The 26,555-nt window shown below is 68.1% G+C and overlaps 10 protein-coding genes across 10 annotated transcripts; 3 read left to right on the top strand and 7 right to left on the bottom strand.

Moving 5' to 3' along the window:
• Positions 1–70: 70 nt before the first annotated feature.
• RHOBADRAFT_54530 (uncharacterized protein) lies at positions 71–1,650 on the top strand. The gene is made up of 4 exons (XM_018417365.1): positions 71–122; positions 540–611; positions 679–1,152; positions 1,227–1,650. Exons 1-4 carry the CDS (start codon positions 90–92, stop codon positions 1,356–1,358), a joined length of 711 nt encoding a protein of 236 aa, XP_018269995.1. The 5' UTR covers positions 71–89; the 3' UTR covers positions 1,359–1,650.
• Positions 1,651–1,805: 155 nt separating this feature from the next.
• Positions 1,806–3,760, bottom strand: RHOBADRAFT_65321 (uncharacterized protein). Its single transcript, XM_018418682.1, has 11 exons — positions 3,664–3,760; positions 3,531–3,573; positions 3,440–3,465; positions 3,076–3,304; positions 2,926–3,010; positions 2,792–2,867; positions 2,472–2,716; positions 2,340–2,387; positions 2,133–2,246; positions 1,993–2,049; positions 1,806–1,916 (listed from the first exon to the last, which is right to left on the bottom strand). The coding sequence occupies exons 1-11, from the start codon at positions 3,733–3,735 to the stop codon at positions 1,889–1,891; spliced, it is 1,023 nt and encodes a 340-aa protein (XP_018269996.1). The 5' UTR covers positions 3,736–3,760; the 3' UTR covers positions 1,806–1,888.
• A 392-nt stretch (positions 3,761–4,152) lies between these two features.
• On the bottom strand, positions 4,153–5,966 carry RHOBADRAFT_54532 (uncharacterized protein; the record flags this gene model as incomplete). The annotated part of the gene is made up of 5 exons (XM_018417366.1): positions 4,153–4,252; positions 4,326–4,403; positions 4,481–4,985; positions 5,062–5,158; positions 5,223–5,966. The coding sequence occupies 5 exons, from the start codon at positions 5,964–5,966 to the stop codon at positions 4,213–4,215; spliced, it is 1,464 nt and encodes a 487-aa protein (XP_018269997.1). The 3' UTR covers positions 4,153–4,212.
• Positions 5,967–6,243: 277 nt separating this feature from the next.
• RHOBADRAFT_45241 (uncharacterized protein) lies at positions 6,244–7,344 on the top strand (the record flags this gene model as incomplete). The annotated part of the gene is made up of 6 exons (XM_018414567.1): positions 6,244–6,352; positions 6,425–6,530; positions 6,596–6,644; positions 6,718–6,897; positions 6,998–7,226; positions 7,301–7,344. 6 exons carry the CDS (start codon positions 6,244–6,246, stop codon positions 7,342–7,344), a joined length of 717 nt encoding a protein of 238 aa, XP_018269998.1.
• RHOBADRAFT_48682 (uncharacterized protein) lies at positions 7,300–9,315 on the bottom strand (the record flags this gene model as incomplete). Its single annotated transcript, XM_018415172.1, has 7 exons — positions 7,300–7,787; positions 7,867–8,214; positions 8,292–8,431; positions 8,496–8,672; positions 8,737–8,803; positions 9,042–9,168; positions 9,235–9,315. The coding sequence occupies 7 exons, from the start codon at positions 9,313–9,315 to the stop codon at positions 7,432–7,434; spliced, it is 1,296 nt and encodes a 431-aa protein (XP_018269999.1). The 3' UTR covers positions 7,300–7,431.
• A 232-nt stretch (positions 9,316–9,547) lies between these two features.
• RHOBADRAFT_54535 (uncharacterized protein) lies at positions 9,548–12,921 on the bottom strand (the record flags this gene model as incomplete). The annotated part of the gene is made up of 6 exons (XM_018417367.1): positions 9,548–9,870; positions 9,955–10,383; positions 10,454–11,347; positions 11,416–11,889; positions 11,960–12,634; positions 12,720–12,921. 6 exons carry the CDS (start codon positions 12,919–12,921, stop codon positions 9,692–9,694), a joined length of 2,853 nt encoding a protein of 950 aa, XP_018270000.1. The 3' UTR covers positions 9,548–9,691.
• A 384-nt stretch (positions 12,922–13,305) lies between these two features.
• On the bottom strand, positions 13,306–17,135 carry RHOBADRAFT_54536 (uncharacterized protein; the record flags this gene model as incomplete). The annotated part of the gene is made up of 3 exons (XM_018417368.1): positions 13,306–15,794; positions 15,864–16,882; positions 16,966–17,135. 3 exons carry the CDS (start codon positions 17,133–17,135, stop codon positions 13,306–13,308), a joined length of 3,678 nt encoding a protein of 1,225 aa, XP_018270001.1.
• A 304-nt stretch (positions 17,136–17,439) lies between these two features.
• On the bottom strand, positions 17,440–19,239 carry RHOBADRAFT_54537 (uncharacterized protein; the record flags this gene model as incomplete). The annotated part of the gene is made up of 6 exons (XM_018417369.1): positions 17,440–17,803; positions 17,882–18,315; positions 18,393–18,545; positions 18,614–18,745; positions 18,815–18,896; positions 19,162–19,239. The coding sequence occupies 6 exons, from the start codon at positions 19,237–19,239 to the stop codon at positions 17,726–17,728; spliced, it is 957 nt and encodes a 318-aa protein (XP_018270002.1). The 3' UTR covers positions 17,440–17,725.
• A 1,757-nt stretch (positions 19,240–20,996) lies between these two features.
• RHOBADRAFT_45246 (uncharacterized protein) lies at positions 20,997–21,617 on the top strand (the record flags this gene model as incomplete). Its single annotated transcript, XM_018414568.1, has 4 exons — positions 20,997–21,050; positions 21,117–21,278; positions 21,346–21,399; positions 21,474–21,617. 4 exons carry the CDS (start codon positions 20,997–20,999, stop codon positions 21,615–21,617), a joined length of 414 nt encoding a protein of 137 aa, XP_018270003.1.
• Positions 21,618–23,922: 2,305 nt separating this feature from the next.
• Positions 23,923–26,310, bottom strand: RHOBADRAFT_54538 (uncharacterized protein; the record flags this gene model as incomplete). The annotated part of the gene is made up of 4 exons (XM_018417370.1): positions 23,923–24,089; positions 24,151–25,648; positions 25,709–25,859; positions 25,922–26,310. The coding sequence occupies 4 exons, from the start codon at positions 26,308–26,310 to the stop codon at positions 23,923–23,925; spliced, it is 2,205 nt and encodes a 734-aa protein (XP_018270004.1).
• Positions 26,311–26,555: the final 245 nt, after the last annotated feature.

A 26,555-nucleotide genomic window follows, 5' to 3' on the forward strand; every position in this document is an offset into this window, starting at 1 on the left:
TCCGATCCACCTCGGACCTTCGCTCCAACCTCCGCCTTTTGCTCCCGTACGAAGCTGCACAGCTCGAACACGACCACCGACAGCTCGCCATGCCGCCTCGCGTCTTTCTTCTTCGCCACGGCGTGAGTTGCCGCCTCCTCCTCGTCCCTCCGCCTCGACTTCGCGCCGGCCGAGTGCGGCGGCCACACGACACCGCCTCGGCTCTTCCTGGGCCATGTTCTCGGCGCAGGTCGCGCGAGGGATATCTGTGGACGGTGTTCCGGGTCGAGTTGGGCCAGCGGGGGCAGATGCGGACGAGCTGGCGATGATGATGAGGGTCGGTCGGACGTGGCCGGGTTCAGCTCCAAGGCGAGCGGTGGAGCGGCGAGCGGGCGCAGCAGCTTCACGAGGTGCTCAGGAGGACGACCGGCATGTCCCGCAGCAGGGCGCTGCGGCCACGGCGCTTCCTCCCCACCGCTCCGCCGGCTCACGCGCTCGAGCGAGGAGCACCGACACGCCCTCTTTGCCGTGCAGCACTGACTCTCCTTCAACGCTCGCAGGAAGCGCAGCACAATGTCGGACCGCCCTTTCCCCCGCCCGACCACGCGCAACTCGACCCGGAGCTCACGAGCGTGCGTCCCGCGTCGCCGTCTTCCTCCTCCTTGCGGCCTCTCACTGACGAGTCTTTCTCCTGTGCAGCGCGGCGTGACGCAGTGCATCGCGATCCCGACGACGTACCCGACCTTCTTCTCTTCCCTCAACCCGGCCGACACGGTCATCCTCGTCTCGCCGCTGCGTCGCACCCTCCAGACGATGCTCCTCGGCTTCTCGGCGCACCTCCCCTCGTCGACCAACAGCAAGCCGATCCCGGTCGTCATCCTCCCGCAGCTGCAAGAGTGCGGCGCCTTTCCCTGCGACACGGGCGCCCCGCTCGCCGAGACCAAGGAGCGCTTCCCGCAGCCGTGGCTCGACTGGTCCGAGGTCGAGCGCAACGTCGAGTGGAACCGCAACGAGGGCGTGTTCGAGGCGACCGAGGAGAAGAACGTGGCGAGGGCGCGCTGGGTCCGCCACTTTATCCGCTCGAGGCCAGAGAAGCAGGTCGTCGTCATCAGCCACCACGGCCTCTTGCGGCGCATCGTCAAGGCCCCGCACGCGCACGACCGCCTCAAGTCGGTCCGTCGCCCCTCCCTCTTCCTCCGGCCTTTCTCTCCAGCGCCGTCCTGACCCTTCTCGCCCTCGCCCCGCAGCCGATCCAGTGGCAGAACGCGGCCCTGCGCGAGTACCAGTACGCCGACCCGACGCTCGCCGACCCCGAGGCCGACCTCGTGCGCATGCCCGACGAGGTGCGCCGCGAACCGTCGCCGCCGCACGTGTCGTGAGCCCGCCTCAGCTCTTCCTCGGATCTCTTCCTCGTCGTCGCCCTCGACCACCTCCTCGCCTCATTCCGCCACTGCCTCGCCTTGTCCATAGCCCTAAACTCGCTCCCACTCCGCCTCCCCCTCGACCTCCCGTCCTCGCTGCACATACCCCTCCCCTCTCCCTCCCACCTCCGCAACCTCCCTCTCTCGCTCATCCACCTGTTGTGCCACCCTCAGTCACCCTCGCCGCCGCACCCCTCCCTCGTCCGAAAATGGCAGCCCTGCAGTGCAACGCCACCGCTCCCTCACTCGGTCCCGGTCGCGCCAAGCTCGAGAGGCCCGAGAGCGAGGAAGGCGAGCGAGACGTGCCCTCGAGGAGGAAGCGCTCGCTGTCGAGCCTCTCTCGACGCGAGGAGAGTGACAGAGCCGGTCCATGCAGAGCCGGTCCTTGACCCTCTCGCTCGACCCGACGGACAAACACAAACTGCACTGCACGACAAAGCTCGTTCTCGATTTCTGTACCGACAAGGGGTGAGGAAGGCGGACGATGCCTAGTCGAACTTGATGACGGCGCGGAAGCTGTGTGGTGCGGCGGCGGCAAGGGGTCAGAGCGTGCCGGCGACGACGAGAGGAGAGGAGAGAGCGAGGGACGCACCGAGCCTTGCCGTTCATCATCGAGTCGTAGGCGTCCTGGATCTTCTCAAGAGGGTAGCTGTGTGAGAGAAGCTGGTCGTCAGTACGAGGTCGAGGCGCCGGCGAGCCCGAGGAGGAGGAGGAGGAGAGAGGGAGACGCACGTCTCGATCTGGCACTCGACGCCCGAGGCCTGGGCAAACTTGACCGTGTCCTCAGAGTCGGCGGCAGTGCCCGCGGGCCAGCCACGGACCGAGAGGCGCTTCTGGATCATTGGCCTGCGACGAGGTCGAGAGCGTCAGATTCCGAGGCCTGAGCGCCGACGAGGGCGCGAGGGAGAGAAAGAGAGAGAGAGAGAAGGAGGGACGCACATCATGGGGACCTCGAGCTTGTCGGCGACGGCGAGGATGACGAGTTGGCTGTGGGAGGAACGCAAGGCGCGTCAGTCGGGGTCGGAAGGAGGAGAACCGGCTCGAGACGACGAGAGAAAGGAGGGGACGCACCCGTCGACGGCGAGACCACCGATGAGCGACTCCATGGCCTTGCCCGACGGAGCGACGCACGCAGCGACCTTGGCGCCGCCGAGCTTCTGGAGCGCCTCGGCCGCGTCCTCGGCCTCCGAGTCGATGTAGTGGTGCGCGCCGAGCTTGAACGCGAGGTCCTTCTTGCTCGTGCCGCGCGAGACGACGACGACCTTGTGGCCCATCTTGGCCGAGAACTGCACGGCGAGGTGACCGAGGCCGCCGAGCTGCAGAGAGGGAGGAAGGAGAGGAGGTCAGAAAAGGCGGCTTGAGGGAACGAGCGCAAGAAAGCGGCGACTTACGCCCTGGACAGCCACAACGTCGCCCGGGTGCACGTCCATGTGGCGAATAGAGTTGTACACGGTCACACCGGCGCAGCTGGAGGGCAAGGTCGTCAGAAAGACGACGATGGCGCGTTCCGAGAGGCGGGACGCACAGGAGAGGGGCGGCCTTGGCCGGCTCGATGTCCTCGGGGATGTAGGTGACGGCCTCGGTGCGCAAGGTGACGAACTCGGCGTGTCCTGCGTCGCATGCGGCCACGTCAGACCCCGACGCGCTCGAGAAAGAGGAGGAAAGAGAAACGAACCGCCGTCGCGAGTGACGCCGTTGATCCCCTCGGACTCGCACGTGACAAAGTCGCCGCGCACGCAGCGCTTGCACGACGAACAATGTGCCCCATGCCATCCACTCCCGACGCGGTCGCCAACCTTCCAGCGCGTCTCGCCCTCGGGCACCTCGAAAACGTCTCCGATGATCTCATGTCCAGGTGTCAAGGGGAGCGCGGTAGGCATGAGCTGTTGGACGACGACCGAGTCCTGTTGAAGGCGAAGCGAGGGTCAGTCAGACGGTTCGTCGGTCGTAAAGGAGGGATTCAGGCCGCGAGGGCCGCCGAGACGGGATGCAGGCCGCAAGAGCCGCCGAGACGGCGAGAGAGGAGTGTCGAGACGTACGGAGTGGCAGACGCCCGAAGCGAGGACTGCGTGCAGGAGAACGAGGTGAGAAACGCCGGTCGAGCGAGAGGAGAGGGGCCAGCGGCCGCACCCCTGACGACGATCTCGCCCTTCTGCGGCTTCTTGTACTCGATCTGCGTGGCGGGTACTCCAGTCAGTGTGTGCCGGCCAGAGTTTGAACGCCGAGGCGGGAGGAGGAGGCGGGAGCGATGAATGAGACGCACGTCGTGGATCTCGAACGGCGCGTTCGCCTTGGTGATGACGGCGGCCTTGTAGGTCTTGGGAGCGTTCGACATGATGCTCGATAGAAGCAGCGGTAGCAGTAGCGGTTGAGGAGAGAGAGAGAGAGGAGCGGGAACAGAGTGGGGAGCGTCACAGTCTCCGAGTCCAACTTCGGCCAGCGGCACGGCCACCGATCACAGTCTCAAAATTAGCAAAGCATGGGTCGCTGCTTCGCTGAGCAACAGCGAGCACCCGGACGAGGATGAGATGAGCGGATCGCGAGGCTCGGAGGCGGCGCGAGCGCCGCGGCAACGCAACTTGGGAAGGCCAACTTTCACTCTCGCGGGTTTGAGAGCAGGACGAGAGCGGTCGAGCGGCTGCGCGCACTCAGTTAAGGCGCACCACACAAAAGATGCAAGTACGCAAGAGAGCGAGGCAGTGAGGCGGCCGCGGACGCCAATAACTCGCTCGAGATCTCTCTCTCCTCAGCCGTCGAGTCGCATGCACGACTTGCACGCTCCTCGACAACGCTACACAAGCGAACCGGGCCGCTACGGGTCACCGTCGCCGTCGGCGAGCGACCAGAGGTACCTGCAGCACATGAAAGCGTGTCAAGATCCGGCCTTCCTGGCCGACGAAGAAAGGGCGAAGGGGGGCGACGCACCAGCACGCGACCGAGCGGTAGGGCCGCCAACTCGCCGTGAGCTCCTCCATTTCCTTGGGCGAAAGGTAGATGTTGCCCCTGCGGACGATCGAGGTGCGCGCTCGTCAGGTCGACGGGCCGACGAGGAAGATATAAAGAGACAGAGCGAGACGCACTTGAGCTTCTTGCCGCCGAGCCGCGCCTTGAGCACCCCAGGCGTAAGCCCGTTCGACGTCTCGGGGAACTTGAACTCGCCGCCCTCGACCTCCTCCTCCTGTCCCTTCTCGACCTTGTCCTCGTCGTCCTCCTCCTTCTTGGGCGCGCCCGCCTCGCCATCGAGGTCGATGACGCGCTCCTGCTCGACCTCGACAGCGCCGAGCGCAGCGAGCTTGCCGAGCCCGTGTCCCTCGCCCTGCTTGTCCCCTCCCGGCTGCGCCGCGCTCCTCAGCTCCTGCCCCTGCTCGCGACCCTGCTCCTGCTCCTCGTCCTCGTCCTCCTCCGGCTCGGCACCCTTGCCATTGCCCTCGCCGGGGCCCGGCGTCGGCGGCGGATGCACGGCGCCCTTGCTCGACGCGAGCTTGGTCGGCGACGCCGGCGCCGCGCCGGCGAGTTTGGCCGGGTGGATGGCGGGCACGAACGACGGGTCGTGCGAGAACCACTTGCACAGGTTCTTCTGGATGCCTGTGGGTGGCCGAGGGACAAGAGAAGAGTCAGTGGGAGGAGAGGAGAGGGAAGACGAAGAGAGGGACGGACGCACCGAGGTCGCCAACGGGCAGGACGTCGGCCCGCTTCATGGCAAATATCTTCGCCATGTCACACGTCCATGGCCCAACCCCGCGGATGGCGACGAGCGTCTGCGTGCGCGGATAGAGTCAGGACTGGCGCACGGCGAGCGAGAGAGACGAGAGCGGGACGCACCTTGTCGAGCTCGTCGTCCTCCATGCCCCACAGCTTGCGCGCTTCGAGGCGCCCGTCCGAGAAGCGCTCGGCGAGCTCGACGACGTACTCGACTTTGCGCCCGCTGAGGCCTGCGCCGCGCAGGGTCGCGAACCGGTCGGGGAGGTCGAGGACCATGCGCGGCGTCGGGAACGGCGTCTCGAGCTTGGGGGCGCCCGACGCAGGCGGGGCGAGCTTCTCGGGCAGGTGCGGGAAGAAGAGGCGGATGAACTTGTGCTGGATGGCGCGCGCGGCGAGCCACGAGATCTGGGCGCCGAGGATGGACGAGACGAGGGTGCGGAAAGGGTTGAAGGGCTCGAGCTGGTCGCCCTCGAACGGCTTGCACGGCATGGCGGCCATGACGTCTCGCCAGCGCTTGTCGTCCTTGATGAGATGCGCCTTGGCGTCGGCGTAGTTGAAGCGCAGGGCGGGATGCAGGAGCACAGTGCCCTCCTTCTCGCCCTCCTCGTCTGCGCGATGCGCGTCGTCCTCGATCTGGCGCTGCGTGCCCGGGGTCGGCGGGACGTAGGGCGAGTCGGGTGCGGGATGCTGCTGCTTTGCGCGCTTGCTCTTGGGCGTCGAGGGTGGTGCGGGTCGAGATGATGACGACGAGCCGGCCGCCGCCGAGGTGGGGGGACGAGTCCGCTTCGACGGGGACGCGGGCGGTGGGAGCGACTCGGCGGTCGACTGGCTCTTTGTGCTGGAGCGTGTCACTCGTGCAGCCATGGCGAAGAGGAGCAAAGTGGCGTGGTGGAGAGAGAGGAGAGGAGGTGGAGGGCGATGAAGCTCCTCCTCGTCTCGTTACCACAACAAGTGCTCAGCAGAGCACGGCTAGCTCGCTCCGGACCACACACGCTCGGCTTCAGCTTTGTCCCGTCGCCGTCCGCGCTCGCCTCGCTCTTCTCCGCCTCACTCGCTCACTCAGCATCTCCTCAGGTGCGTCCGCTCTCTCTGCCTCAGGAGGCCCGGATACACTGACGAAGCTGCTCCTACAGTGCATACTATGCCGCACCCGATCGAGATCACGTCCGTCGCCCAGTGGAACTCGACCCTGCGAGGTGCGACCGCCGCCGGCCAGACCGTCGTCGTCGACTGCTACGCCGTTTGGTGCGGTCCCTGCAAGAGCGCGTCTCTCTCTCTGAGCTTCCCAAGAAGCGCCGGACTGATCAAGAGTCGTCCCGCAGCCATCGCGCCCGTCTTTGACAGGCTCGCCGCCCAGCTCGAGCACGTCCTCTTTGTGCGAGTCGACGTCGACAAGATGGCCGCCATTGCGCAAAAGTACAAGGTCAGGTGCGTCGACGTTCAGCCTGGCGCCCTCCTTCGAGCCTGCACCGAACTGACGCCGCGGCCCGCAGCGCGATGCCGACTTTCTTCGCCATCAAGGCCGGCCAAGTCGTCGACACGGTGCGTCCCTCCCTCTCTCTCTCACTCTCCTCCTCACCCCGTCTCTGACTCGCCCGGACGCCCTCGCCCGCAGCTCAAGGGCGCCGACCCGGCCGGCCTGACGCGCCTCGCGCGGGCGCACGCCGGCCCGAACCCGCCCGTGCCGCCTCTCAGCGCCGAGGCCGAGCAGCTCAAGGACGAGGGCAATACGCTGTTCAAGGCGGGCGAGTACGTCCAGGCGAGGGAGGCGTTCGGCAAGGCGATCGAGCTGGCGGTGCGTGGCTCTTTTCTGTCCCTTCCCCTCTCCCTCTCTTTCCCGTTCTGCTCCCGCACAACAACAGCGACTGACTCGAGTCCTCCCTCATTCCGCACAGCCAACCTCTTTCATCCTCCTCGGCAACCGCGCCCTGTCCTCGCTCAAGCTCTCACCGCCCGACTTTTCCTCGGCGCTCTCGGACGCCGAAGCGGCCGTCGCGCTCGCGCCGGCATGGGCCAAGGGTCACGTGCGGCGAGGCGAGGCGCTCGAGGGTCTCGAGAGGACGGGCGAGGCGGTCAAGGCGTTCGAGGAGGCTGTCAGGACGGGGTCGGGGACCGTGCAGAGCGGTGCGTCCCTCTTTCTCTCTCTCTCTCTTTCGACGACGCGGCAACTGACATGCATCTCTCGATGTCGTGCGCAGAGGCAAAGGCCAAGCTCGAGAAGGCCAAGGCCAAGTTGACGTAGCACTGCTTGAACTGCAACGACCCGGAACTAGAACCCCGATCCGTCTCGTGCGCCGTCTCGAGAGAAGAGAAAGAGATCGCCGCCCGCTCACTCGCCCCGGTAGTAGCCCGTCTTGATCCACGGCATGCCGACGACCTGCGCCTTGCGCAGCTTCTTCCTCACCTCGACGAGGACCTCGGTCCCCTTCTTGTTGAGCCCGCCCTTGGTCTCGACGTACGCCATCGAGATGTTGCTCCCGACGGTCGGCGCAGGCAATCCCGACGTGACGCGGCCGATCGGCGGGCCGTCCCGGTGCGCCGGGTCAAAGATGGGCGAGCCCTCGCGCGCGGACGCGCCCTTCTCGACGACGAGGCCGACGCGCTTGCGCGTCGTGCCGCCCTTCTTGAGCTCGGCGAGCGTGCGCTCGCTGCCGATAAAGGCGCCGGGCGTGCGACGGTCCTTGCCTGGGGGCGCGAGGGGACGTCAGGAGAGGGGTTCGAGGGGGAGGGGGGAGAGACGAGAGGGAGCGAGAGGAGGACGGACCGACGACCCACGCGAGGCCCGCCTCGCCGACGCCGACCGACTCGTCGAGGTCGTGCCCGTACAGGCACAGTCCCGCCTCGAGCCGCAGGCTGTCGCGCGCCGCCAAGCCGGCGAGCTTGACCTCGTCCTGCTCGACGAGCATGCCGGCAAAGTCGGCCGCGTGCGCGTTCGGGACCGAGATCTCGAACCCGTCCTCGCCTGTGTAGCCGCCGCGCGCGATGTGGACCGTGCCGGACGACGACGAGAGAGAAGGGATCGAGAGGTGGAGCGACTGGCCGAAGGTGAGGAGCTTCTGGAGCGAGAGGTCCGAGGGGAGGAGGCGTTGCAGGGCGACGTGGGCCTTGGGGCCTGCGAACGTCGTCGAGAGTGTCAGAAGAGTGCGCGAGAGTGCTCGAGAGAAAACAGAGAGGCCGACAGAGACGGACCTTGAAGAGCGACGAGAGCGTTGTCGGGCATGACCTTGAACGCGACCTTGTCCTCGTGCGCCGCGTTCCACTCGTCGACGTGCTTCTCGATCCACGGAATGTCGACGTCCGAGCGACCGGCATTCGTGACGAGGTAGAACCTGCAGGATTGGGCGTCAGGTTCCGAGGTTCAAGAAAGGAAGAGAGAGAGGAAGGTGGACGCACGACTGCTCGCCCCACCGCGTGATCATGCAGTCGTCGATGATGCCGCCCTCGTCGTTGAGCAGGACGCTCAGGGTTGAGCCGAACGGGCGGTGGGCGTCCTCGCCGGGGAGCGTGAGGGACGAGAGCGAGGCTGGGAGGAGGTGCGAGAGGAAGGGGAGGGCACCGGGGCCCTCGAAGCTGCGCGCGTTCGAGTGAACCGTCAGTGAGGTCCAGAATGCGCGACAAGAGAGAGCTGGCTCACATCGACTGGACCATGTGCCCGACGTCGAACAGGCCCGCCGAGTTGCGGACCTGGTGGTGCTCGGCAACTGCGTGCGGCGAGCGCGAGGTTTAGCTTCGTGCCGCTCGTAGACTCTGGCTCATGGCGGACGTGCTCTTCTGTCCCGCAGGCAGGAGAAGCAAGATCCGGCCGCTCCCTCGCCGTACACCCGGCAATCCGCGGTCGAGCACGAGAGGCCACCCAGCACGCCCCGCCGGCGCCTGTACTGCTGTCCGTGCGCTCCACAAAGCTCCTACGCGCACCCTGGAGAGAGAAAGAGGACGCACCTGCGCCGCCCGCGACCCTGCTCGTGTCCTTGCCCTCGTACACGAGCGGCATCTCCCACCCGGCAAACTCGACGAGCTTTGCGCCATGCTGCTTGTGAAAGTCGTACAGTGCCGTGCGCTTGACCTGCTGTGTGCCCTTCCCAGGTCAGTCTGTGTGGTGGGAGAGGGAGACGAGGTGTGTGGGGCGACGGACCGCTGATGAGGATGAGGCGAGGCGGCGAGGAGCGGCCTGGCGCAGTGCGGGTGCGGTGGCGCGTGCGGTGCAGCGGAGCATGGTCGGTGCGAGTGAAGGGCAGAGAGTCAAGCCTCGCGAGCGACGAGGAAAAGCTGGGCCACCCGCGCGACCCGAGCCTCTTATGGTAGCTGAGAGCGCGAGACGATCCCGCCTCGCTTGAGAGCGAGCGGACCACAGACAGGAGCCAGGCGAGCGTCTCGAGGTATTGCAAAGTCGAGGACCGAGAATGAGGACGAGAGGCTCGCTGCGGGAGGAGGTCCGCGACGAGGAGGAGAAGGTCGTCGTCGACGACGATGTCGACTCGATGCAGGTTGCAATGCGATAAGCGTCTAAGGCGAGAGGGGGAAGGTCTAAAGACAACAAGGGAAAGATGCAGCACAACAGAGGACACGACCGCGAGCCACACCGCTAGACCTCACCGCGCCAGAGCCGTCTGTTCCCTCCTCTCCTCGACCCGCCGCGCCTTGTCCGCCGCGACGCTGCGCTTGCGCTCCGCGTCGACTCGAGCACGCTCGTCGAGGTTCTGGATGAGCTTCGAGGTCGGCGACGGCGTGCGCTGGCGGTCCATGAGGCGCTCGAACAGGTTGAGCGTGTCTGCGAGCGGGGCGAGGACGGACATCGGTGAGCTCGCCGCGCTCAGTCGGGAACAGGACGAGAGGAAGAGAGAGCGAGACGCACAGTAGGCGTCGTTGGCGGCGTTGTGGAGGAGCGCCGGCTTGGTCGGCACCTGGACCTCGACGCACGCCTTCTCGAGGCCGGCCTGCACCTTGCGGTTGAGCCACGCCGAGAACAGGCGCTGCGTGTCGACGACCCACACCTTGCCGCCGTCGCTCTGCACCTTGGCGCTCGCCGTCGAGCCGAGCCGGCGCAAGTCGGGCTCAAACTCGCGCGCCGTGTCGAACCCGATGCGGTCGAGCGCGCGCAGGTCGGCGCGCGGGTCGTGGAAGATGAGGAAGACGTGGGCGTGCGCCGACAGGGTGTGGAGGAGCGCCGCGAGCGTGTGGTAGATGGCCTGCTGCGGGAGGCGGACCGTGCGGCCGAACGCAAAGTTGTCGCGATTGTCGGGCGAGTACCGGCCGTTGCGGCGGTGCGCGTTCTCCTTGACGACTGTGACCGAGAGGACGTCAAGTCACGCTCTCGACGACGGAAAGAGAGAGAGAGAGAGAGAGCGGCGCACCTGCATGCTGAGTATCGCGCCTCGTCTCGACCTTGCCCGTCTTGCGGTTCTTGACGAACTCGAGCGTGCTCCACCCAAACTCGAGCAGGTCGTTCGTGCGGTGCTCCCACATCTCGATGTCGATCGAGAGGAAGGCCGCCGCGCCGTGCTGCCGCGCGTGCGCGTGCGCGAGCCGCAGCGTCTCGAGCTCAAAGTGCGTGGCGCCGCGCTCCTTCGCCTCGTCGAGCGAGGCGCGTCGCGCGTGCTCGTCCTCGACGACGACGACGGGGACCTTGACGGGCGCTTCGACTGGCGCGGGTGCCGGGCGAGGGACGGCGGCGACGGTGGCGGTCGTGCGGGCCCTTTTCGACGGCGGCTCGGGCGTCGACTCGACGGACGACAGCGCCGGCGTCGTCGGGACGGACGAGGCGGGTGTCGGTGATGGCGAGGCTGCGACGGCGTCGACGGGACGCTTCTTGCTGACGGGCGAGTCGACGACAGGGCCAGGTACGGGTCCAGCGTGACGACGGGCGACCGCCTGCCAGGCTCGCTCGACGTCCTCGATCGATTTGGCGCCGAGCAGGTCGGGCGATACGAGGCGGGCCGCACTCGACCTGGGCGGCAAAGGGAAGCGCAAGCGATCGATCTCGCTCGGGTCGATGGCGCAGCGACGCGCGAGGTCGGTCACGGCGCGCAGGGCGAACTTGTAGCCGACGAGGACGCTCGGCGGGCCGTCGTCGTCGTCGGGCGTGTGCTTGAACGTGTAGGTGTAGATGTCGCCGGGCGCGGCCGACTTGAACAGCTTGGCGGGCGTGAGGGGCAGCATGGCGACGAGGGCGGGCACGGCCGAACTCGTCTTCTTGAACGTGTGCGCGTGGGCGTACGCCTCGTTGCACGCTCGACAGGCCTCGACGACTGCAAGTAGGAGGTTTGTCAGGTGCTGCCCTGATGGCGGAGGAGGAGAGGGCGAGACGGGGACGCACTCTGGGCCCAATTCAGGGCGAGCACTGGCAGCGCCGACTTGACGGTCTTGATCGGCTCGCTCGCGGCGGAAGTGCGTTGCGCGGGTACTGGACGCCCTGCGGCGGCCCATGCACGATCGATGTCGGCGACCGACGCGGCGCCAAGTCGCACGGCGCCCGGGAAGTCGTGGATGTCGGGGTGCCGCACGACGGGGAAGCGCAACAGCGGCTGCTCGGCGTCGCGGTCGTGTCCACAGCGCCGCATAAAGTCGCGCAAGGCGTCGCGCAAGACCTTGTGGCGGAGCAGGACGCTGCGGGTGCCGTCGGGGCCGACGTGGGCAAAGGTCGAGTCCTCGAAGTCGAGCGCAAGGGTCGACTCGAAGAGCTTGGCGGGCGTGAGAGGCAACATGGCGAGGATGCCCTTGAGCGTCGTGCCCGGCTGAGCCTTCTCGCGCATGAAGTGCTTCGTGGAGCAGGATTTGCAGCCCTCGACGACTGTGGCGGCGGGAACGAGAGTCAGGTGACGAGTCGAGGCGGGACGAGAGGGAGAGAAGGTAGGACGCACTTTGGCCCCAGTGCACCATCCAGTCCTTCTTGCGCGACGGCCGCCTTGCGCCGGACACGACGGCCTGGTCCACCTCGCGCAGGGCGTCGTCGAGGTCCTCGAGCGGGTCGGCGACGAGCTCGACAGGTTTAGCCGGGTCCGACAGGGTGGCGGTCGCCTCGTCGGACACGGGTGCGACGAGAGGATCGTCGACAGCGGGCGAGGGCGGCGACGACGGCGCTGAAGGAGGAGGGCCGAGCGTCGAGTAGTCGGGGAGGGCTGAGGAGGCCGGGGTGGCCGACGCCTCGGCGACGGCTCGCGCCATCTTGTAAGCGGCGACGATGGGCGCGTTGTGCTCGGTCATGTCGTCGAGGTGCTGCGCGAACAAGTCGTCGGTGACGGTGACGAGGTCGCCCTTGTACACGGGGATGAGGGCCCCCTTGCTCGCCGCGAACGAGCGCCACGCCTGCGCGACCTGCGCGGGCGACGCCATGCCCGAGTCGACCATGTGGCGCTCGATGCGGCCAAGGTCGGTGTGGCGGACCGCGAGCTGGATCTGGCCGTCGCGCCCGACGAACTTGCGCAACTCGACCGGCGGCTCGCCTTTGGGCAGCCAGCTCGACGGGCGCAGGAGCTTGAACCGCCGAAACAGGTCGCCGCCGGCGCTCTGGACGAGAAAGTTCCTCCATCGCCGGACTGCACGCGAGGGTACCGAGGTCAGCGCTCAGCGACAAGGTCGAGGAGGAGACGGACGAGGAGAGGAGGAACCGCGAGGACGTACACTCTTTCCACCGTAGCACGCCCCGGCCTCGCTGAGTCCTCCACGCCCAATCTGCGTACGCTCGCGCTGCCCGCTTCGACGAGCTGAGACGAGACGGCGAGGCGTCCCTCGACTCGACGACGGCGGCGCTCGCCGGCCGGGCGGCCGCGCCGCAGGGGGACCCGACGCGCTCGTCCAGCTCGCCTGCGAGCTTCTGCAGCATGACCGGACGCTCGTGCGCGTCCCTAGGCGCCGGCGTCGAGCTGAAGAGGCGGCCGACGGCGGACGAACGAAAAGTGGCGAGGCGGAGGGACGCCGCTGGTCGAAGGATGGCGAGTAGCGGCAGGGTGGGCTGCCAGAGCGCAAGCAGATGCGCTCGAAGTGCTGGGAGCGGCGCGGCGAGATGCAGGCGGCGGCGAGCTCTCGAGCTCTTCGTCGCGACCGGCGGCCGGCCCGTCGGAATCCGCGGACTTGAGTCGATTTGCTCTCTCTGCGCGACGAAAGCGACGACGACAGATCCATGATGCACTGCAACGACATACGAACACTACAGTACGAAAGAGAGAGAACAAAGTGTCTGTGCTCGTCGACGAGCCGAGCGCGCCACTCAGACGTCCGGGTTGGCGACGTACAGCAGCGGCTTCTTGACGAGCCCGTGCTCGACCTTGGCCCGCTTGCGAGCGACCGCGCCCGACGACGGCGCAGGAGCGAGGACGGGCGGCGCGGGCGGTGGGGCCCTGCGCTGCTCGATGCTCGCGACGAGGTCCTTGACGCTGCTCGACCGCGTCGGCGTGCCGAACGGCGCCGGCCTGCTGCCGCCGGGGGACATGGGCTGCGCTCGAGGGCCGACGAGACGCTTGCGCGGCGAGTCGGGAGGCGCGTAGGTCGGCGTCGGAGGCAGGATGCCCGGGACGGACGGCACTCGAGGCGGCGGGGTCGAGGGCCGAGCGCTGCCGCCAACCTCGGACAGCGCGCCGGCGAGGCTGCCGGCCCAGATGACCGAGTCCTGCGCAGGCGTGTAGGCGAGCTGAGGGCGCGTCGGCGCGTCGGCGAACGGGTTGTCGAGCGCCGACGACGACGACGGGAGCTGGCCGAACGACGAGCCGTCGCCACCGAGCGTGGGCGTCACCTCGACCGACGAGTCGCCGGCACTGCCCGTGCGGATGCGCTCGACGACGTCCATGTGGCGCAGGCGCTCCTCGAGCACCGACGACGTCGCCGTCACGTCGGTCGCGTTCGACGACATGGACGAGTCGTGCTCGCCGCGAACGAGGTGCCCGGTGCCGCCGGCGCCGAACCGACCCATCTCGTCAGGGCGAGTGACAGGGTACGAGGGCTGACGGGTCGGTGCGGCAAAGTGGGAGGAGGACGAGGTCGGTGCGTCGGCCGACTCGGCGGACGCAGGTGGAGGAGGAGGGTCGAGGAACGGGTTGCTCGCGGTCGCGAGGCCAACGACCGAGGGTGCAGGTGCAGGGTCGCGGATGGCGACGGCGGCAGTCGGCGTCGAGACGTCTGCGGCGGACGGCTTGGGCAGGTTGAGCCGGCTCCACCACGACGAGTTGCTCCGGTGCACGAGCCGGTTGGTCGCGCTCGCGAGGCTGCGGTCGGATGCCGTGCGCGTCAGGGCCGGGTCGACGCCGTACAGCGGCTGGTGGCCCTCGAACGCAGAGCCGTACAGCGACGACGCCGGCGAGAACGGCCGCACGATGCGGACGGCGGCCGCCTTGGTCGGCGACGACTCGGCGCCGCTCGACGGCACCGTCGAGCCCGTCGCGTGCGTCCCGCTCGAGTGCGTGTCGAGCGTGCGCGACTCGTCGCGCCCGTACCGCGCCTCGTCGTCGTCGCCGTCGTCCTCCTCCCACTCGGCGATCGGCGCCAAGGCCGGGTCGGCGCCTGCGGGCGCGCCGACGAGCCCGACGGCGGCGTAAGCGTGGTCGTGCGGCGTGCGCTGAACCGGCTCGCTGTCGGCAAAGCGGTCCTCGTCGTCGTCGCCGACCAGGCCGCCGCCGCTGCGCCGGCGACGAGATCCCGACCTCGACGTCGCCGTCGCGCCGACGAAGCCGCCGAGCGCGCCGCCGAGGTACGAGCTCGACGACTTGAGCGAGTCGCTCAGGCGGTCGATCCCGCCCGACACGCCGCCGAAGCCCTCCCAGATGCCCATGCCGCCTCGCCCGCCGCCGAGCGCCGAGCCCGCCTCGTCCTCGCCCTCGCCCTCTCCGTCGTCGTCGAACCGCGCCCAGCCCTCCTTGCGCCCGTCCCGCGCCTCGTCGTTCTCCTCGTCCTTGAGGATGTCGAACCGCCGCTTGCGGCCCGCCGCCGCCGCCGTGCTCGAGGCGAACTTGTCGCGCGGGCTCAACAGGCCGGCGAGCGCGCCAAGGACGCCGCCTCCCGCCGGCGCCGCAGCCGGCGCAAGGTGCACCTTGTCGAGGTTGTACGCCTCGCTGCTCGCGTAGCCGCCGTTGAGGCGGTGCTCGGCCATGAGGCTGCCCGCCCCTGCTCCTCCTCCTCCTCGCGGCCGCCCAAACTCGTCATCGTCGCCGGTGAAGCCGGCGCCGGCGTACCGTCGCGCGCCGCTCTGCGCGTCGCGGTGACGGCGGACGGCGAACGCTGCGCCGGCGACGACGGCGAGCGCGCCGAGAAGGCTGCCGACGACGGCGCCGGCGATGGTCGACTTGGACGGCGCGCCGCCGTCGCTGCTCGAGCCGCCGTCGGACGAGGTACCGTCGGGCGATGAGGAAGAGCTGTCGGCGTCGCTCGGCGAGGTGCCGGCGGACCCGGGAGCGGTCCATGCGGGAGCAGGCGGCGAGTCGTCGTTCGAGGAGGACGAGTCGCCGTCGCCGGTGCTCGAGGACGGCGAGCCGGTCGCGGCAGGGTCGACGGGCGGATCGATGGCGGTGCCGGTAGGCTGATCATTGGCGCCGGCGTCGGTCGAGGGCTCGCCCGGACTGACGGCGGTCGAGGGCGACGAGGACGAGCCGCCGGCTTTCGGGTTCGAAACGACGACGGCGTACGACGGATAGTAGGCGTCGAGCCACGTGTTGTTGCCCGGTGCGTAGACGGTGAGGGCAGTCGAGGCGGGAGCGTTGACGCCGTAGCCTGCGGGTCGAGGAACAGGTGAGTTGACGGCGGCGAGACGAGGTTTCGAACGAAACGAGAGCGACGCACCGAACGTGAGCACGACCGTCTCTCCGACCATGGCCGCCGAGTGCCCCCACACCTGCGCGCCCTTTCTCGCCTCGGTCCACCTCTTCCTCCTCGTGTCGAGGATCCACGCATCGTCGAGCACCGTCGACCCATCGAGGCTCCTCCCGCCCTGGACCCACACCTTGCCGCCGCCGACCGCGACCGCGACGTGGCCCCTCCTCGCCGGCGGCACCTTGGCGCCCGACGTCTCGACGAGCGCCCACGAGCCGCCGCCGAGGGTCGAGTCGGGCGTGAAGGCCCACATGCGCGACAGGTCGACGAGCGACGCCGTGCCCTGGTCGACCTGGGCGCCGCCGACGAGGTAGACCGAGGGCAGGTCGGTCGACTTGGCGCCGGGCACGAGGACCGCCGTGCCGTCGTACATGGGCGGCGGGACGTCGGCGCCGGCGTCGTCGGCCTCCCACGCCGCCCACCTCGGCGAGTCGAGCGCACCGTCCCGCCCGACCGTCACCTCGAGCTCCCACAGCTCGGCGAACGTCGTGCCCGAGCCGTCGGGCCGCTGGCCGCCGTACAGCCACGCGCGCGAGAGTGTGCCGTTGGTCGCCGAGGCCGTGAAGGCGAGCTCGCGGCGCTGCGGCTGCGAGGGCCACAGGGCGGCCGTCTCGTGCGACCAGGAGGGTACGAGTGTGTCGGAGGTGGTGGTCGTGGAGGAGGGAGGCGCGAGGTCGAGGAGCCACGAGCTGTCGTTGCCCGTCTGGACGGCGACGGCCGGGTCGCTCGAGGCGTCGCCGCCGAAGAAGAGGGCCGCCGAGGACGACAAGGGCACGAGCGAAGCATAGGACGCTATAGGCCCAGTCGCGTCGAGGGTCGACCACGGCGGGTTGTCGAGGTCGAGGATGGGCTGAGAGAGGTTGAGCGACAGGGCGGACGAGGTGGACGGGGCCGAGTCGACGGTCTGGCCTGCGACGGCGGTCTTGCCCGAGATGACGAGGAGGGTTGGATCGTCGGACGGCGAGAGGAGCGCTGAGGCTTGTGCCCAGCTGCGGCGTGGAGGGAGATGAAGATCAGCGCGGCCGAGGGAGGAAGAGGTCGAGGGACAGAGAGAGAGAGAGAGGGGACGCACCGGCCGGTCGAGCTATCCACAGTCTGTGCCCGTGCACCAAGCACCGCCCCACCTCCCAGCCAGCTCGACGAGCCGTGCTCTGCGCCCGAGAAGACGGGCGTCCGCGACGACGAGGTGCCGGCAAGAGCCCACAGGGCGAGGGTGACGCGGGTGCGGGTGCGGCGGCCCATGTGTGCTTGCTGATGGTGAGCTGCGCAGGTACCGAGTGTAGTCGGGCGGCTGCGCGGTGGTCGAGATGAGCGAGGAAGGCGGAAGGTGGACGGAGGTTGAATGAGACCGAGGAGGCGGCGAAACCTCGACTCGGCTCGCTCTTGCGGGTCTGTGGCTGCGTGCAGTACCACCGACAGTGCCTTGAACTGTCGACCAAGCTCTCCCAGGAACCGCTCTCGAGAGAGGCGACGAGCACCCGGCGCTGCCGCCGCCAACCCGCTCGCAGTTGTCCAGGAAGCTCTCTCGTCTCTCGCAGACGCACGATTTGCTACTGAGTCAAGCGCGATTCGAGTCATAGGCTAGCTACCAGTCACGGCAAGCGCGAGGCGACGAGGAAAGGGCAGAGAGGGAGAGGGAGAGCCGAGCGTCTCCCGCGCACTCGAGGGCAGCAGGAGCGCGGGCCTCGAGGGATACAAGGGGCGAGGGTGGGAAAGTAATAGGGGAGGGACTAGGTAGGCGGTAGGGGTTTCCGGAAATAGAGAGGGTGTCGCGGGTGCGACAGAGAGGAGGGACGAGGCGAGGCCGTCAAGCGGGAGGAGGCGGAGGGCGTTTAGGCGAAGATGGCCATGGCGCCGGCGACAGCGACGAGGAGGGTCGCGGTCGGGAAGACGGGGCCCGACGCACCGTTCTGCGCGAGGAGAGAAAGCGTGTCAGAAAAGGCTCGAGAGAGAGGCGCAGACGAGGGAGAGGAAGAGGTGGGACGCACCGAGCCACCGCCAACAGCCGACGTCGCCTGGCTCACGATCGAGCCGACAGCGCCCGTCGCCGAGCTAGCGGCAGCGCCAGCACCCGACGTGATGGTGCCAGCCGCGCCGCTCGCGCCCGACGCAGCCGACGAGGCAGCGCCCGCCGCACCGCTCGTCGCCTCGGAGCCAGCCGACGACAGGACCGAGCTAATCGACGCGAGCGACTCGGTCGCCGACGAGAGGACGGACGCGGCCGAGCCCGACGCGCCCGACGCCGTCTCGGACGCGCCGGACGACAGCGAGCTCGCGGCCGAGGCGGCGTCGCCCGAGGCGGACGAGGCGGCCGACGAGGCGCCGCTCGCGATCGACGAGGCGCCGCTGCTGACGGCGGCGGCGCCCGACGACGCGCCGGCCGAAGCGCCCGAAGCGATGCTCGACGCGGCCGAGGTGACGCCTGCGATGTTCGAGCGTCAGTGCTGGTTCTCGAGCGCGCACTAAGCCTCGAGGGCACAGAGAGAGGGAGAGACGCACCCGAAGCGCCCGACGAGACGGCGCCGGCACCGCCACCGGCGACGAAGCTCGAGAAGGCACCCTGCGCCGACGAGACGGCGGTGCCGCTCGCGACGGGGACCGACGAGAGCGTGGCGAGGACGCCCGAAGCGGCGTCACGGATGCTCGAGGTGGCTGCGAGCGGGTCGACAGCGAGTCAGTCGTCGGCAAGAGGACGTGAAGGACAACAAGAGGGGACGGACCGAACTGGGCGCCGGCGTTGGCGCAGACGGCCTGGCCGAGGGCGACGCCGGTCGCGTAGTCGGACGTGTTCGGGCAGTTGTCGGCGAGGCACTGGGTGTAGGCGGCGACGAACGTGGGCGTGGCGCAGAGGCCTGCGGGGAGCGAGAGAAGGGTGAGCACTACGAGTCGAGGAGAGTCCGGCAAATCGAGGGGAGACGCACCAGCGAGGTCGGTCGAGGCAACGCCCGGCGCGAGCGAGTTGGACTCGGTGATCTTGATGGCGAAGCAGCGAGTCGCGCAGCCCTGTGAGAGAGGCGAAGGTAGGGGGAGGAACGAGGTGGTCAGTCGGGCGGTCTCGTCTCGCGGGCGCGTGCGAAGCAAGAACCTGCGGCGCGCTGTAGCGCTGCTTCTGTCAAACTGGGCCCGTCCACCGCACACGTCGGGCCCGCCTGGACGGGCGGGAGGCCGCCTCGCTCCTCATCACCTCGCGAGCCTGCCGACACCTCCCGTGCGACCACAACCCCTCGAAGCCCTGACCGCGCGCCATGAACAGACACAGGTGACTCACGGGAGCGTTGGCGGGCAGCTGGGCGGTGGCCATGCCGGCGAGGGCGGCGAGCGAGAGGAGGGCGGTCGAGGAACGCATGGTGAACAGGCTGTGAGAGCGCGACAAAGGGCGGATTCGAGTGAGTGGCAGGTCCTCGAGAGTAGAGAGAGTGCTGTAGTGCTCACAAAGGTGTCGTGCGGTGCGCTGAGCGGGTGGAAGAGGTGGGAAAAAGGGGAGCGAGGGACGAGGAGCTGGAATCCCCACTCTGCACCGCCTTCTTGTTGAGGCAGTCGGCTGTCGTCATCTGCGAAGTAACACTCGAGCGGTGGTCGATCCTCAATTGGCCGCAGCCGCGCGCCGATCCTTCCGACCGTCGGCCGGTCCGCAGCTTCCCTCTCTCGTGCGTGCTCCGTCGAGCTCGTCAGCGGCTCGTCAGCGGGTGCGAGCCGAAGCAGCGTCATTCTCCCTCGTCGCCCTCGAAAGCGTGAAGCTAACTTACGAGCCTGGCTGCGCCTCGGCCGCTCGAACCTCGAGCGCACGTTGCTCGCGCTGTTCCCCTTCGCCGTCCCTTGCTGATCGTTTCCTGCGACGAGACGAGCGACAGCTGCAGCGTCAGAGCTCGGTCGAGAGTCTTCCTGTCTCTCGAGAGCAGCAGAGCGACAGCGCAGTCGTTCCGAAAGCTGAAGCGTGCGAGGTGGCCGTTGCGAAGGCGCACCGTCGACGCTGCCAGTCAGATGCGCTTGAGCGTGTGCCTAACCGACGCTTCGAAGCGGGGCACGAGCCGTCTCGAGCGAGAGTTGAGAGCGGGAGGAGCCGCAGGGAGCGGCCCGTGCGCGCGCGGACGACCTTCTCAAGCTGCACTCACCTCTCGATTGGCGTACTGGACGAGCAGGGAGGCTTGCAGGCGTCGAAGCTGTCTCTCACGATGGAGCAGAGCCTCCTTTTCAAGCCCGCCGTCGGAGGACGCAGTCGGGCCGCTCCTTGCCCTCCTCCTCCTCCTCCTCCTCCTCCTCCTCGTCTCTTCTGGCGGTGAAGCTCACTGTGAGGCTCTCGGTCACCGCTGGAGGCTCGGCAAGCTCGTCCTCTCTTGATCAAGCGTAGAGAGAGGTGCAGAAAGACCAAGAACGAGAGAGCAGGCGCGCGAGAAGGAGAAAAAGAGGCTGCGCTGCAGGAAGGTCTATGTGCAATCTGCTCAAACGAACAAGGGCCGCGCTCCACCTCAAGCCATCTGCCCAGGGTCCTTCGTGTCGCCCCCAAGGCGCAGAGAGGCCGAGACCGAGAGAGAAGGCGAGAGAGAGGGAGAAAAAGGGCTTCCCGCTGCGGCCCTCCCGCCTCGCTCACTCGCCTTTTACCTTATCGTGCACGGTTCCCGCCCGAGTGCCCGTCTCGTCCTAGCTCCGTTCGTCTCGGCGCGAGCCCGCCGGGCGAACCTAGCCGAGAGAGGAGTCTCGAGACAGGGGTCGCGCTCGAGCCTCGCTCGTCCGTGTCCGTGGGGGACTCTTCTCTCCTTCTCCGGCGGCCAGCATGCTCTCCTCTCCTCACCGACCTCCTCTAACGATGCAAGCCGGACGACTCTCTCCTGTGCTACGTGCTCGACTCTCCCAGGCTGTGCCAAAGGAGGTTGTCGACCACGACGAGAGCAGGTTCGAGGAGAAAGGGCCGCGGACATTCCGAGCTCGCCGCCCGGAACTGCGGCGGACAGGGGCTGAACGGCTCTGGGGTGGGGGAAGGACCTTGCACGGAGCCCGGGGGGGCAAAGGCTCGGTGGCAGCGACCCCGTTCCCTCTGTCCTTCCTCCACCGCACCTCTCCTCTCCTCTCGCCCAGCTCGCATTCGCCCTCACCTCATCCCGCATCATGTCCGCCTCGATCACCATCTCGCCGTCCGACCCGCTCTACAAGGCCGGCCAGGTGCGCCGCGCTCTCCTTCCTCTCGCTTTCCGCCGCCGTCGCTCACCCTCTTCCGCCTCCTCGCAGCTCGGCAACCAGGCTCGCCCTCTCGTCTTCGAGGGCCCGTCGTGCCCCAACGTCAAGTTCGCCGGCATGATGGTCGACACGAGGCTCGTCGGCCAGGGCAGGCGCGCCTGGGTCAAGTTCAAGACTGTCAGCGGCTACAAAATGACGCTCGCCATTCACAAGGTGCGCTCTCGCTCTCGATTCCTCTCGCAGGAACCCGCACCGACCGTCGTCACCTTTCGTCGAGCAGGTCGCGTTCGTCGAGAGGGCCGAGTACGACCGCATCGCCGGCATGGAGAGGGCTGTGCGTCGCCCGTCCTCTCGCAGCCTAACGTCAAGAGCCCGCACTGACCCTCCTTTCCGCGCCCGGGGCGACAGCTCCGCGCCCGTTTCGCCAACAAGCTCGAACATGCCGGGTCGAACAAGTCCGAGGCCTGGCGCGACATTGCTCGCACCGTCGTTCGCGAGGAGCACGCGGCGGGCCTCGAAATCACCGACGTTGCCGTCAACCTCCCTGTCTGAGCTTCTCTCCTCGGGTCACTTGCCCCTCCTCGTCGTACCTCTCTCTCTCTCTCGCCCACCGTCGTCCTCGTTTTGGTCCCTCTCCCCTCGTCGTTCCCTTTCCCTTCGTCGTTCCCTCCCGTCTTCTCTCTCTCTCTGAGTACCTCGAGGATCCCCTTCCCTCTTCTGCAATTTCTATCCCTTCCTCTCGAACTCATACAGCCTACGACGAGGCAGCGAGAGTCGCCGAAAGCGATCCCGAACCGAGAGCGAGAACCGCTTTGGCCTTCTCAAGTCGCAGCTTGTGGGTCCGGGACGCTCTCTTGTCACTCGTGCTCGCTCTCAACCTCACCAGTAGCCCTCGCGCGCTGTCCCGTAGCTCAACGATACTCTGCTCGCTGCAGAGCGAGCGTTTCTGGAACTTCTCCCCCGCTCTCTCTGTCTCTCTCTGCAGCGTCGTCGACAGGGCGCAGATGCCCGTGAGCGGTGCACGCCAGCTCGAGAGCGAGTCCTGGACCGGCAGTGTGTCCTCGAGCAGGCACTGCGAGGCAGAGAGGCGCCAGAAATCGCCCTTGCCGCACGGAGCTGATGAAGCCGAGCAGCCTCTCGTGCCGCTCTGGAGGGTTCTCGCGCGCGTTTGAGAGACTTGGAGAGTTCGAGCGAGAGCTGGAGCGGGCCGGTACCGCGGGCGAGAGGCGAAGGAAGAGAACCCAGCGGCGTTCCGTCTTCTCGCGCGCCGCAGCGCGGGACACTGCTTCGTCCTCGTGCGATGGTCCAGCTCGCTCGTGTCGTCTAAGACGGGCTGGTCCAGTGAGTCGCGTCCACCTGTGTACATTGCAGCATCTAGAGTCGCAGCGTTCGCTACTCTCGCCGACGTCCGTCCGTCCGCTGCTCCTCCTCCCATCCCTCCTTGCCAGCCGTTGTGCTCGACGAGGGGCGAGCACATCCCCCTTACGCAATGAGGCCCTGGTCGAGCTCGCGAACGAGCTGACGCACGCCCTCGGTGACCGCCGGCATGTCGAGGGGGAAGGGGGGGGAACGAGTGAGTGAGGGACGTACAGGACGGGGCAAGACAGGGCCCGGTGCCGCTCTCGCCGGTCGTCGACGTTGTCGGCTGGCAGAGACGACGCCGGCGCACTCGAGGATCGCGTTATGCCGCACCTGTCTGAGGAGGAGGTGAGAAATGGCGGTGAGCCTCGCTCGAGCCAGGGCGGACGACGGGCAAGAATCGCCGGGAGGAATGCCAGACGACTCACAGGCTATCGAGCAGCTGCACAGACGTATACGGTCGAGACCTGTAGAGGGTGGACGAGGGCAGGTTTAGTTTCTGACGACGCCGACGAGAGGCGACCGACGAGGAGGGGACGGGGCGGGGGACGGGGCGAAGCCTCACCAGCTCAGGAGACCATCTTGACGAGCGTTAGGTGAGCAGTTCTGCGAGTGTACGGGGCGAGGGGGGCGGATCGAGGAGGGGGAGGAGGGGGAGGACGAGGAGGCAGGTCAGCGCGAGTTCCTGGCGAGCGTGCGTCCTGCACCCAGCAATCCCTCGCTCCGCCGCTCTCGACCTCGACGACCGCAGCCCCAGCGGCTCTCGACCCTTGTCCTGCGCGCTGCGAGGGGGAGCCCGCGGACGACGACGCGCACCCTTGCCGAGGCAGCGGCCACGCGGGGACTCGCGGCGGGCGTGAGTATCTCGTGCGAGGTGCTGCTAAGGCTCGGCGGCGTGTCACACTCGAGCGCAGGACATGGGGAGGGGGGAAGAGGGGACGAGCGAGACGTTGGACTCACCGAACGAGGGGCAACCGAGGCAGAGCTCGAGGCGCACGGGTTGCGCGGGTCAAGGATCTTGAGGCATGTGCGCGGTAGGCGAGTGTGTCGAGAGACCGGCACGAGAGCAGCAGAGCGAGCCAGTCGGGCGACGACGAGGCGAGAGCGAGAAGGCGGGGGAGCGAACAGCGACAGCGCTCCCTTCCTCGCCTGCAAAGGCCACACTGGCTGGGCCTTTGCTCGCTGCAGCTGTCCCTACGAGTGCGCGCACCCGTCCACGCCGCCCTCGCGCCGTCTCGTGCGCCGTCGCCCGTCTCGTCCTCATCACCCTCGCCCACCGACAACCCGCCTCTGCCCAACGCCCACCGCCCGCCGGTCCTCGACAGCAGGCCTACTACGACCATGCGTCACCTGTGACCGACCTGCGCCCCATCACCGCTCCCGCCCACGTCATGTCGCCCCTCTCGTCCACCCCTCGCCTCGGTTCGACCGCGACGCCGCATCAGCGAGGCGCGCACTCGTCGCTGCCGCCTCGCCGGCAAGACGTCAATCGCGGCAGTCACAGCAAGAGTAGGGGAACAGGGCGACGCACGAGGGTGATCTTGGACTCGGCGAGGGGGCCATTGCGCTTGCTCCAGTTCTTCTCCCGGAAGTAGCGGATGACCTCGACAACGCCGACGTCCTCCAGGTCATCGTCGTCGTCGAGAAGGCGCTGCTCGGTGAGGACTGTGGAGGACCGAGTCAGGCGAGGCCGGCAGTGAGGAGCTCGAGGGAAAAGGGGACGTACCGCCGTCGCGGTTGCGGGCGCCGAACTGGTTGCGCTGCCCGGCCGAGGCAAAAGCGCTACGGCCATCGCCCGTGCACGCCGGCGCAAGGAGGATCTGGTTCTTGGGCGCGAACGGGTACACGCGGCGACGCTCGACCTCCTTCGAGTGCGCCATCGTGTCGAGGACGGGCGAGCGACCGTCGCCCGAGGTCGCCGGGGCCATGAGACCGACGATGCCGCCAGGACGTTCCGACAGGCACGGGTAGGCGCGGATGGCGTTGTCGGCCGTGACGCGGTCGAGGTGGACGAAGGCGGCCGAGCGACCGTCGCCCGTCGTCGCCGGCGCGACGAGACCGACGCGCCGACAGAGCTCGGCCGGGAGCGAGGGCCAGCCGACGCGGTTGCGGATGGCTATGCCGTGGATCGACTGGTTGAGGGCGGGCGTACGGCCGTCGCCCGTCGTCGCAGGCGCGACGAGGCCGACGATGCGGTCGGGGTCGTCCGAGAGCGCAGGGTAACACGGCTCGTCGAGGCCGACCGCGTTGTACAGGAGGTGGGTGACGGCCGCCGTACGGCCGTCGGCGGTGGTGGCCGGGGCGAGAAGGCCGATGATGCGGCTCGGCTTGTCCTGGAGGAGCGGGAACGGGGTGCGTTTGACGCTGGCGATCAGGCTGAGCTTCCACCCGGCGATGGCCGACTCGAGGAACCCGACGACGCCGACCGACTTGCCGATAGAGTGGCGGCCCGACGCAGACCACGACGCGGCGTACTGGTTGAGCGTGTCGGTGAACGACGCGCCGAGACGAGGCTGAGCTTCGTCCGACGTCCAGGTTCGGGCGTCGCGATTCTTGGTGAGCTGGACGTACGCCCAGGCAACAGGCATCGGGATGAAGAAGCCGGTGTCCGCGGCGCGCGACTTGGCGATGTACAGGCGCGACAGGACCCACAGGTTGTCCTTCTCGACCTCGACGCCTGCGAGGAACGCGACCTCGTTGATGGCGCGATCGGTCGCGTGGATGCGAGCGAGTCGCGAAAGTGCTTGGTCCTTGGGGGCGTACATGCCCAGCGAGACGTGCGACGTCGACTGCGACAGGTACGTGAAGGACGGGACGTGGTCGACGAGGCGCCGCTCGAGGTCGTTGGGCGTTGGCGCAGGCGAGGAGGACAAGGGCTGAGCCCAGTGGAGCGTGACGTCGGCCATCCAGGGCGGCGCGAGCTCCTCGTACTTGGGGATGGAGTGGAAGTCGCGCGGGATAGTGACCTTGAGGCCGTTGTCGGCGGCGAGGAAGGCGTCGTGCCAGGGCTTGACGATGCCGTAGCCAAAGTTGAGCGTCTCGCCGAGGACGAACTTGGTCCGGAAGCTCTCGATCGCGTTGTCGCGACGGACAAAAGCGGCATGGTGCCGGGCCGAGCAGCCGCAGCTGCCCCAGCTGACGCGGCCGTTGCGCGCGATCGGGAACGTGTGGTGCTTCGTGGACGCGCTGTGCTTGTCGTCGTCGTGCAGGTCGAGGAGCGCAACCTGGGAAGAGAGCGAGTTAGTCACAGGCGCGCGCAAAGGCCCAAGGGGGACTGGACGGACCTGGCCACGCTTGCGCGCCTCGAGTATGCCGAGCTTCTCGAGCATGCGGAGGGTCGGGATCGAGGTGTCGTCGAATCCGAGGGCGGCATCGGTGCGGTCAGGCGGGTAGAAGCCGCGAACGAGAAGAGGGTGCGTGAGGACCGAGGCGTCCCTGCAGAACAACGAGAAGAGTGAGCTCGGCGCAAAGAGTACAGGGAGACAGAGCCGACGTACCAGTGCGTCTTGTGGTGCGTGTGGAAGTCTGGACCGAGTGCTCGATCGGCCGCCTCGAGCTCCTCCTCGAAGACGAGCTTGATGCGCTGGTACTCGTCCTCGGCGAGCTGCAGGAACTGGGGGTCCTGGCACCGCTCGGTCTGGAGCTTGACGTTGAGGGCTCGTCGCTGAGCGATGCGCCGGCCGAGCGTCTCGTCGGAGAAGCTGCGGGCGTGCTCGGCGCGGAAGGCGAGCCAAGAGTCGGGCTCTTTGTCGGGAGGGGCGAGGTCGGGGTTGGCGTCGGCGAACACGGGCAGGTTGTCGGCCCAGGCGAGGTCCTCGCCCAAGTCGTCGCTCTCGCCGTACGGCTCGAGGGCAGGCGAGGGCGAGCGCGAACCGGGGGAGCTCATTGACGACGAGGGGGCGGAGGTGGGAGGGCGGTGCGAGAGGATGCTGAGGACGAGGCTGCCCTGGCGAGCTGGTGCTGAGGCGGTAGAGCGCTGCTGGTCTCTCGCTACAGGTGGCGAGGGTGGGTGGTCGACCGAGAGGAGCGAGCGAGCTGATGACAGCGAGCGACGCCGACGGGGCCTCGTCTCTCTCAAGCCAGTCGCCTCGACAGCTCGAGCAGCCTCACTACACGTCTAGAGCACCCCCT

The sequence above is a fragment of the Rhodotorula graminis genome (genome assembly GCF_001329695.1).
Source record: "Rhodotorula graminis WP1 unplaced genomic scaffold RHOBAscaffold_9, whole genome shotgun sequence".
Classification (NCBI taxonomy): domain Eukaryota; kingdom Fungi; phylum Basidiomycota; class Microbotryomycetes; order Sporidiobolales; family Sporidiobolaceae; genus Rhodotorula; species Rhodotorula graminis.

What these genes read in the sequence shown, in the direction of transcription:
- RHOBADRAFT_54530 (XM_018417365.1), top strand. Translation starts at nt 90, where the DNA reads ATGCCGCCTCGCGTCTTTCTTCTTCGCCACGGC. An exon ending in TCTTTCTTCTTCGCCACGGC is followed by an intron (nt 123 to 539) that starts GTGAGTTGCCGC and finishes CAACGCTCGCAG; the next exon opens with GAAGCGCAGCACAATGTCGG. An exon ending in TCGACCCGGAGCTCACGAGC is followed by an intron (nt 612 to 678) that starts GTGCGTCCCGCG and finishes TCTCCTGTGCAG; the next exon opens with CGCGGCGTGACGCAGTGCAT.
- RHOBADRAFT_65321 (XM_018418682.1), bottom strand. Translation starts at nt 3,735, where the DNA reads ATGTCGAACGCTCCCAAGACCTACAAGGCCGCCGTCATCACCAAGGCG. An exon ending in ACGTTGTGGCTGTCCAGGGC is followed by an intron (nt 2,717 to 2,791) that starts GTAAGTCGCCGC and finishes CCCTCTCTGCAG; the next exon opens with CTCGGCGGCCTCGGTCACCT. An exon ending in AAGCTCGAGGTCCCCATGAT is followed by an intron (nt 2,247 to 2,339) that starts GTGCGTCCCTCC and finishes ACCTCGTCGCAG; the next exon opens with GCCAATGATCCAGAAGCGCC.